General features: G+C 32.6%; 1 protein-coding gene across 1 annotated transcript; it reads right to left on the bottom strand.

Moving 5' to 3' along the window:
* Positions 1-4,646: 4,646 nt before the first annotated feature.
* On the bottom strand, positions 4,647-8,901 carry LOC102615730 (UDP-glucuronic acid decarboxylase 1). Its single transcript, XM_052443363.1, has 7 exons — positions 8,199-8,901; positions 7,966-8,108; positions 7,792-7,871; positions 6,564-6,647; positions 6,368-6,442; positions 5,308-5,400; positions 4,647-5,165 (listed from the first exon to the last, which is right to left on the bottom strand). The coding sequence occupies exons 1-7, from the start codon at positions 8,813-8,815 to the stop codon at positions 4,959-4,961; spliced, it is 1,299 nt and encodes a 432-aa protein (XP_052299323.1). The 5' UTR covers positions 8,816-8,901; the 3' UTR covers positions 4,647-4,958.
* Positions 8,902-10,812: the final 1,911 nt, after the last annotated feature.

The following is a 10,812-nucleotide window of genomic DNA, read 5'->3' as shown; positions in this document are numbered from 1 at the left end:
AAAACAACACAAAATATGTAGAGTATAAATCTTCCAATTATCTCAAGGTTAAATATTGGTCAGTCTCAATCTATATAATTTATGTTTGTGCTATCAATTAATGAAGCTTCCTTGACAGAGTACAGCCTAAATAAATTTGCCAAAAGAGGCCCTTAGATTAATCAATAAAACTACAAATTAAATAAGAAAGCTCGATAGAGGAAAAAAAAGTACGTTGAGTGAAACAACATTCAATTCAAATTAAATGGAGGACCAAACGGCATGTAATATGACACTTTGATTAGATGCAACCAACTTTTTCAAGGCTTTAATGGATGAAAATGATTTCTAGTGCATGTCTTGGCACATTGTTATTTTCATGCGTTTTGTTTTGGCAACAATATGCCTATTGTTCTTAATCCTTCACTTTCTTCATGGGTTTTTTAGCCCAAATAAAGCTACATTAAATTGTTTATATTCCAAAATAAATCTATTTATTTCTGATGAAAGTTGTAGTTGTTGGTTTTTTTTTTCTATTTTTTTAAATTTTTTGTTTCAAGCATGCTTCTCCCGAGAATCAACAAGATGATAGCAGATCTAGGGGAAATAAATATGATGATCACTGTGTCATATTAAATAATTGGATAGCTGCATAATATACAAAATGGGTACCTTTTTTTTATACACAAAAAATAACTTCAATACTGTAAATTAATATGTGCTCAATCTGTTGGCCTGTTGGATGTGCCCTACAGCACATGAAGTTGTTCGATGAATTTAATTTTATTTTGAACAGAAACACAGGGGTCAGATGAGACAGACCAACGGTACGTAATCATTCTCATACTTCAATCTAAAAGCTAATAAATTTATTCCTAAAAAAATGACCATATTAAGATTTTTACATTAATTATGATAAAGTGAAGGTTTTTAGATTAATTTTGGTGTAATTTACAGCCGCGATTTTCTTTTTTCTAGTAGCCAATGATCTGGCAAAAATAAATATAAAAAAATTAAGCTACTTGACTTTAAAACCACCATTGTTGAGGTGGTTGCAAGAAGATTTAAGTCCCATGGTCCCTTAGCCAGTTGCGTTTCAATGTGGTACTGCATTAAATCCAAACAGAAGCAATCAAAAATAATAAAAAAAGAAAACTGAAATGCATGCATAAATTCATTTAATTGATTGATGCCAACATTAAAATGTATGTGCATATATAGAGTATTCTAGAGAAAATTGTAGTGGGAATATTGGATATGTTCTAATGGAACATATGCTGCCAGATGGTAAACCATTTGGAATTTTTCTTTCTTTCTCCATGTTCATAGAAAAATAAAGGAAACCCAGAAAGAATTTTCTTTCCAGTGGATAAATTTAACACAAAGCTACTTTTTTTTTCCCCTCAACTCAGATTCTCCATCACAAAAAATAATGGAATCAGATGCTTAATCATTTGACTTTCTTTTCTTCTTTCTTAGCTCAGATTTAGAGTCCCGGCTCCACCTCAACACAATCCACTGATTTTTCTTTTTTTTCTTTTTTTTTTAATCATCATAGAATGTTCAGTCAAGTTGCTTTGTACCCAAGTTATAATATTTATTAATTATGAAAAAAAAGACACTTACACTCTTAATAATTTGAAAAATGATCATGTAAATCCCAAGTACTCAAAAAATTAAATAAACTTTAGATCTATTAACTCAAAAAATTAGTTCGAATGTTTTATAATAAATAGAAATAATAATATTAAAGTAAATTTAATTTTAAATAATTTCAATATTAAAAATCATTTGAATAATTTACAATCTTATATTATATTAAACTAAATTTTATAATAAATAGGAACATATATAAAAATTTTAAATTATTTTCAATTTATATAAAATAATTTTTAATATTATTAATACATGAAATATATTTTATTAATTATACAATATATTTTATTTAATTTTTTATAATAAATACAAATATATCATTAAATTAATATAATAATTTACATTTTAAAAATTATTTTAAATATTAAAAATTTATAATATTATTGGTCTACTAGACAAATTAAGCTATTTAAATTATATTTGTATTGAATAAAAAAAATTTTAAATCAATTTTTTTAGTTATTACTCATAAAGGGTATTATAGTTAAAAGAGAGTTTTGATAGTCTTTATTGAAAATTTGGGGTCTACATAACCATTCTCCCCAATTTAAGATGTGTAAGTGTCCTAATTATGCTAGATGCAGGACATCATTTAGGTGAAGTATTAAAGGGTATTCTTTTATTTTTTCCTAAATACTTATTTTTTTCCTTTTCTTTCATAGGTCATAGATGGCTATTGTGTTTATAAAGCCAGAATAAACAATGGGTCAAACTTACTACTCACAAAAATAGCTCTTTCTCTAATTTGGGCGTTGCATTTTTGCTTCAATTATAGTTTCATGGTAGGGCTATCATCCCTTTTTAATGACAAAAATTTACTAACAGAGCAATAATTTGCTTGCCAAACATCTGATCTGATGTTGAGTGGAGAAAAGTTGCTGGAACTAATGAAGTTGGGCACGCCACTTTCACTTTTTCTTTATATATGGTCCCTTATTTAAGTGTCCCATTTTACGGCCATGGTTTTGCTTCCAAGTTATCAATCAAAAAAGAAAACACTGAAAAGCTGAACTTTCTTTCTACCACATATTGGATCAGTTATGTTATGATTAGGACTCCACTCTAAGATAATTTTTATGGGAAAATGTTGTAATCATTTGTAAATTTGGTTGCAAATGGAAAAAAAAAAAAAAGTCAGCTACTTCTGTTAATTTTGATTTTATTTTTAATTCAATAATATTAAGCAGCTTGAGTTCCAACTTGCACAAACCTAATAGTGCCTCCCCTAAAATCTGATTTGGTTAGCTTCACATCCCAAACCTGAAAACAAATTTCCTGTATTTCCTCTTACTTCCGCAAATTCCCTTCTCTTACTTTATTATTCTATCATGGCTGACTTTTTCTTCAAGATTTTTATTTCATCAAGCTCACCTTCCTTACTAAGGAAAGAGCTCTTCTTTTTTAACTGAAATTTTTATAATCAGCTACTTGACTTGCCTAAATTAATTCTATTACGACACATTGAATCAATTCTAATATCAATTCTAATATGATACAATCTAAATTTTGAACCCATTAATAGTCAGGAGACATATATTTGTGAGAACAAAAAAAATCTACATTTATCCCATTATGGCAGAATTAGCCCAATCATTATTTTGGTTCTCAAACCCACTTTCTAAATCAAAGATTAAAGAGTTTAGATTACTACTAAGCTATGGCTCGAGTGGCAGAAATTTAATTGAAGAGTGGTGGTATTTTAACCCTCTCGATATCTCTTAGTAGCCTCCACTTTTTAAATAAGTTCATTTATTTCTAAAATTGCCCTTATTACAAATAAAATTATAAGTAAAATAAATCAAAAAATTTTCTATAACCCCAGCCACCAGTTGTTACCGCCTCAAGCCTCTGCACCACTAGTTATTCATTGCAGATTGACCCTACCAGCAAACTCCCTAGTGGCCAACGACCAAAACCCCTCATTATTTGATTAATTTATGTTTATGGATGCTAGCCTTTTATTTTATTTATTTATTTAATTTTTTTGACTAACCTTGACGGTTAAAATATTTGTTTTTCATTTATTCATATGAAATCAATGGAAGCAGTTGCCCTCCTCATTAGAGATGGCAAAACCCTGGGCCGGGTTCGGGTATTGCAATGATCAGATCCTGCCCGGATGCAATTGGTTCGGGTCTGGGTCCAGACCGGGTTTTAATCCGAATACTCGAATTTTATATTTTTTAATATTATATGTGTATATATTTTTTATTTTTTGGTAATTTTATAAGTTTAAAATTTATTTCAATAAAATTTGACATAAAAATATAAACTTTAAGTGTTTAAAACTTTATATATGTATAATAAATGAGTCAAATAAATATAAATATTTAAAATAATATATATTTTATAATATTTTTTTAATAAAATCCGGGTTCCGGGTTTATCAAGTGATGCCCAAAATCGACCCGGCTTCATATCCGGACCTGATACAACACCTGGGTACGGTCCGGATTCAGACCGGACGGGTATTTTTGCCACCTCTACTCCTCGTCACCTTGATTTGATGATATCGCTGCACCTTTTTTGTTAGAAACTTTAGGATATAGATTCGATTCGGTTAAAAGTTTCTTTGCATGAGGCTTTTGGAAGCAATTAATTAACGAGCCACATAGTGCAAGCGAGAGATTTTTTAATTACATTCTGAGCAAATTCCTTGGCTATAATTAAAGTGGTGCGACGGCTTAAGGTACTGATGATGGAGGTGGAAAGTGACTAGTATTTTTAGATATTGTTTTATGTTTTAATTTTACTTTTTTGTAATAAAGTCTGAAATAAATGAAGTTACTTAAAAAGTGCAGGTCGGTGAGCGAAATTGAGAGGTCAAATATTCTCTCTATTGAAATGCAATACTTTGATATTAGACCTATCAACCAACGCATGGTCACCCCCACTAGTAGTAAACATTGGGCTTATAAGTGAGAGCCATTTTACAAACTATGCACAGGCATCTCAACCAACCAACAAATATTGCAACCAAAGAAAGGAGTGTCAGGACCAACTTCAAGGAGTAAGCTTTAAATTTGTTTCTCATAATAACAAAAATATTCAATTCCGTTTCCGTACAACATTTCGCTTGATCAACAAAAAATACATCACTACACTGCTAGAATAATAAGGGTGAAAAGAATGCAGTAAAAAAAATTCAACAAAAACATAGATTTCCTACTAACAAAGCACAGAATGCTGATGAACAGATGTATCCTCCTAATGAGTGGGCACCTAGCTATATTTTCCAGCTAATGTATCACAACAAAAGAATAAATCAACAGATACAGATATGCTCTTCACACTATACATAATTCTTTTCCTTTCCATCTTTATTAATTCCCTTTCCCCTCATCTTCATTCAGAATGCGATTCCGGAAATCACTCACCATGCGAGGCAATCCCTCTCTCAGAGGCACCTTTGGTTCCCAGTTCAGTAGCTCCTTTGCTTTTGTTATATCTGGTTTTCTCATATGAGGATCATCAGCTGTATTTGGTCTGAATTCTATTGTTGCACTCGAATCAATTGTTTCTTTGACAATCTAGGCGAGAAAGAAATAAATGGTTAAGCTTTGCCGTCTTAAGTAGGGGAATGAAACTGTTGGCTATTCCTAATCTTGGGCATACTAAGGGAAGAAAAATATACAAATAAAATAAAATAAACAGCTTCAAGAAAAGACAAACCTCAGCAAGCTCTAGCATGGTGAATTCCCCAGGGTTACCGAGGTTGAAAGGCCCCACATGCTCACCTTCCATTAATGCCACCAATCCATCCACCTGTTAATGATAAGACCCTCTATAACATCATTTCAACAGTTCAATTAAACTTGCAAGTCATATACCAGCATTGTTTCTAATTTAGCTTCTAAAATTAGAACTTTTACCTTTCCTGCTTTTTCAATTCTTGCAATACATGCAAAAAAACAATAATAACAAAAAATTTGATTCTTGACATGCATGCAAAACAATGATAATAAAAAACCTTCTGCTAATTGAAGGTTAGTCTAGCAGCACCAGTGTGAAGTCAGATCAACCATGTCTACATTTACTACTAACAAGAGACAACAATAATTGGAGCTACCCTTTCTCTTTTTGGGAATTAAGGCCAAACAAACTATTTCAGGGTCCTTAATTTTGTTAACTGAAAGCTTTATTGTGACTTTTATGCCATTGGCTGTAAGTTGATTGTGTTAAGAGATCTCTTGGGCCATACATTCAGGATACGTTGCCTCCATATGTTTCCAGCACAACTTTATTTTGGTAAGAGGGGAGGCAAAGGAATGAAAGGAGAAGGAAAAGAAGAACGGCTCATCCTTCCATTTTTATTTTTTTTGTTTCATAGAGACATAAGGGAGAGCCTAGAGCCTGCTCCCTATTTTATCATACAAGGAAAGCAAAGAAACCATGCCATGTTAATTTGATCCTATACAATTACCTTGTGGAAACTGTATATATAAAACAAGGGGTAAAATAATAAATGATATCTCTAGAAGGGGTCCTATTTTTTCCATCCCTCTTCTTTTCATTTAGCAAGAGTTGACCGTTGTGGGTTTAAAGGATAAATTGCCGCCACCTGCCCCTATACTTAGTTCCCTCCTATGTCCTTCCAAAAAAATAAAGTGTTGAAGCCCTAAGATAAAGGTTGAAAAGCCAACAAATTACGCAGTAGTGACATGTCATACCAAGTCATAGCAGCAAAACATATTGTATCATTATAGCTAAATACAATGACAATCTAATGTACCAAGTCAGACACATATTGGAAGCTTCGTGTTTGTTTCCCATCACCATAAACAGTCATTGGTTGTCTGCGAATGGCCTGCATTATACAGATAAACCAGTTCAAAACCTTATCAAAAGATAGGTTCTCTGTCCACATTGCATAGATTATTTATCTGCTACAACTCAAAGCCAAAAAATTAATAGAATGGAGGCTAAACCTGGGCGACGAAGTTGCTGACAACACGTCCATCATCTAGACACATGCGAGGCCCATATGTATTAAATATGCGAGCAATACGCACCTGAGAACAACATCCACCATTAGTTCCATTGGTTGATAGTAACAATAAAATATAGTGAAGTGGGACAGCCAGCCATTGCATGATAAAAATCGGGAATAAATTCCATTACAACCAAATTTTATTTCAATTTGACCAGCATGTTGAACTGACACAACTACAACTAACCAACAACATATGCAGCTCAGTTATAAGTAAGATGTGATAATTCTACTAAAGCCAACCAAATTCCATCGATTTTTCTGCATTAAATCGGTACTTCACAAACGATCAGGGGTTTGCTTGACACATATGGTTATAATAATTCTAAATGCAGGAAGACAAACTCACATCATAAGCATGCTATTCACATATGTGACTGCGTAGGTTTAGGTATAAAACCAACAACACGAATGTGGTGGATTCAGGTACTTAACCTATGAAAAAGCAGCTAGAATTATCCAATATTCAATAAAAAAATTTATTCTGATATGGACTCATACATTACTAAAACGTTTGAGAATGGATTAAAGAATCATGTATTTGCTTGTAAAAGAGCCATAAAAAGCCAAAAAAAAAAAAGAAAAATCTAGTCGAAAACAATGTTAAAAGCTTTTAGAAGAAATTGTATAGCACCCTCAAAATCTAGCTTTTGTCTTAGGTAAATGAAGACATATTCTCCATTAATGGACTGCAAAAAATTATCGAACATGGGTTGATACAACAGATATGCCCTCTTGTATTTGGCACAAAAATTTTTAAATTGACACTCACAATAACCAAACTGAGAAAAAAATGCAAACCATTTCAGACAAGGTATGCTTTTCTATGTTTTTATCAATATATATAGCTCTAGACAAACATTTGCAGTAGAAATCTTCTTGGAACAGTCAACTCTGTCACTGAAATCAATGCATAAATTGAATTCTTTGCTATGTAAATGGACTACTTTTGATGCAAAAGTTAAAAATATATGCATAAACTCGCACCAAGTCAAAGATGACACCATTACAGATAATAAGACTCATTCAATCAGCCTAATTATTTATTCAAATCACATGGAATTAGAAGAGGACATGAATGTAAAGCTAAAGGTAGTATGCAAGAGTACCAAAGAGATCTTGAATCACACAACACTAATATTTAGACAGATCTATAAAGGAATCACCTCAACACCTGCACCTCTATGATAATCCATTGTTAGAGTTTCTGCAGTACGCTTTCCCTCATCATAGCAGCTCCTCTCACCTACAAGCGCATACCCATAACAAAAATCTAAGCAAACAAAACAACTAGAACAAACAACACGGCTAAACAACAGCAGTGGCAGCTAAAAGTTCACCTATTGGATTCACATTTCCCCAATAAGTCTCCTTCTGTGGATGCTCAAGTGGATCCCCATAAACCTCACTCGTGCTCGTAAGCAAGAACTTAGCACCAACTCTCTTCGCAAGTCCCAGCATATTAAGTGTTCCCATCACATTTGTTTTGTAAATTTAACAGTAAAGGATCACAATTCCCAAATATTCAAACAAGTATTCAGAAATAAAAACATTTTAAATCTAAGAAAAAAAGGATATAATGGTCTTGACGGGATTATATTTATAATGAACTGGGGAAGCGGGGCAAGCAAGGTGATAGATCTGATCAACCTCCAACAAAATCGGCTCAACGACGTCGTGTCGAATGAGCTCAAACCTCGGGTTCCTGAAATGATGAACCAAATTATCTTTCCTCCCCGTGAAGAAATTGTCAATCACGATGACCTCATCGCCTCGATCAATCAACTTATCAACCAAATGGCTACCAACGAACCCGGCCCCACCGGTGACCACAAGCCGCAATCTGCGCCGTCCGATTCCGACTGGGACTCTCCCGGTTTTGGCGCCAAAACTACTAGTTCTATGGAACTGAAAAGACTGCCGTTGCTGGTTAGCTGTTAGCGCGTGGAAAGGGTGGGGCTCTTGTGGTGGGCCGAGGCGAGAGAGGATGGGCTGGAGGATGAAGAATGTGGAGCCGATTAGGATTCCGACGAGGATGAATAAGAGGCGCTGTTCCTTGAAGATGTAGTTGATGGATCTGGGGAGGGATCGAGGGTGTTTTGGGGTTTTCGACAAATACGGTGAGTTTTGGCCCGACAGGGTTTCTTCGTCCCGCCTTTGCGTCATGCTTGATTGCTTGTGTAGCTTCATGATTTTGATTTTGATTTTGATTTTGGCTCTGGCTGTGTAATGTGTAGTGAGTTGAAGGAAAAAGAGCAGCAGTTGAATTGAAGCTGTGTGTCTCATTTGGTTTTTATTCAAAGACCGTTGTGAAGTTAACGACGTTACTTGTTGAGTAAACGGAAAGTGATGTCGTTTGTTATCCGCTGCGGGCGGAGCTAATAAGTCCAGTAATACAACTATTCCGTTCTTTTACTTTGTGCGGTCATGATTTTAGAATTTTTGCGATGATGTGGGACCCGCAAGGTTTGCAATGTGGTAATGGACGCATGCTATGACAGCAACAAGCATTGACTCGTTTATACTTTATACAACGAGATCATGGGAGAATAGAATTAATGATGAAAATAGGCTGGAAAATGAGAGAGAAAATGGTTTGATGTTGGTTGGACAACGACACCGTGTACAACATATTTATAAATTGCGACTTTAAACCAAATCTCTCTGTCTAGTAAATGTCTCTTTTAATACATGACTTGGATTAAAAAAAGGGTTTTATTATTTTGTAAAATTGAGATATACTACACATCTCAATATTTCATCTAAAATAATGTGACATTTATTTGCTAATTAATAAGATCATGTAATTAATTTATTTAAATTTTATAAAAAATATCAACTGCTTAATTAATGGCATATCATATATCACATAATTTAAAATAGAATTTGAGATAAAATTTTGAAATATTTATCAATATTGGGTAAATTTTACTTTTACAAATTTAAAAAATGTGGCAGAGTGACACCAAAATATGAATATTTTTTTTAGAAATGCTACATAAAAATTAAAATGATGTGGCATTTGATATGTTACTCATTATTAGATGGTTTAAATTTATTAAAGGAAAAGAACACCTAAACCTTTAAAATTTGAGGACAAAAAATTCCAAAATTTTCAACAAAAGACATCAAGATCCCCTTTAACCATAAGATCCTTTGTTTTTATAAACCCCATGACTCTAATATTTTATAATATATAAAAATATAACATCGAAATGTTTTATATTTTACAATTTATTAGATATAAAAATATGATTTTTTTTTAAAACATGATTTTCTTTCTTTAGATGGTCTTACCTAGACCAAATAATCATAATTGTTGTTCAAGGATTGGAGTGAGCTCACAGCTCTCTATCTCTCCCTTAATAAAACCATCTATGTTTTGTTCCATTTCTCATAATTATATTCAAAAGAAATATAAATTACCTGATGAGTTGGAAGTAATATCTCACAATAAAGATGCCCAATGGGCCGGGCGGCACGTGGCACGGCACGGGCACGGCACGTGTCCGTACGGCACGGCACGGCACGAGCACGTTTCGGTGAGGCACGAGGCACGGCACGGCACGCACGTGGGCCGTGCCAGGCTTAGAATTTTAGGCACGCGGGCCTTAAAGCACGGCACGATAAGAGATGGGCTAAAGCACGGCACGCGAAAAAGCACGTAATAAGCACGGTTCATTAGTGGGCTAGCACGCGGCCCGTGAGCCATTAATAGCACGTGGGCCAAAATATATCTAAGTAAATTTTTTTAACAAAAAGTAAATATAAAATGTTATGAAATTAAAGTACAATATCTTGAAATTAAATGTTTTAATATATTTTTTAGCATAGACTTTTAAAAATTAATTTAAATCATTAAATCTTAGTTTAAATAAATATTCTAATCTTTTATGTTTATAATTTATTAAATGAATAAGTAAATATCATGATTTTAATAAATAAAATTATAAATATCATAATTTTATTTATGATATTTATTAAATGAATAATGTTATTTAATTTTATTTATGATATTTATTTAATTATTTATTTACGTTTATAATTTATTAAATGAATAAGTAAATAACTAAATATCATGATTTTAATAAATAAGATTATTAATATCATAAATTTATATATTATAAATAAAAAATAATTTTTTTTACAAAATTAATAATAAAATATTTTTCATATTAATATTAAAT

This window comes from Citrus sinensis, chromosome 6, assembly GCF_022201045.2.
Source record: "Citrus sinensis cultivar Valencia sweet orange chromosome 6, DVS_A1.0, whole genome shotgun sequence".
NCBI classification, from domain to species: Eukaryota; Viridiplantae; Streptophyta; class Magnoliopsida; order Sapindales; family Rutaceae; genus Citrus; species Citrus sinensis.
Note: the sequence above shows the minus strand (reverse complement) of the source record. Positions and strands in the feature narration are given on the sequence as shown.

Coding starts and splice junctions, on each gene's coding strand:
- LOC102615730 (XM_052443363.1), bottom strand. CDS start 8,815: ATGAAGCTACACAAGCAATCAAGCATGACGCAAAGGCGGGACGAAGAA. Junction 8,109..8,198: donor CCCGTCAAGACCATTATATC/CTTTTTTTCTTA, acceptor AATTTACAAAAC/AAATGTGATGGGAACACTTA. Junction 5,166..5,307: donor CCATGCTAGAGCTTGCTGAG/GTTTGTCTTTTC, acceptor TTTCTCGCCTAG/ATTGTCAAAGAAACAATTGA.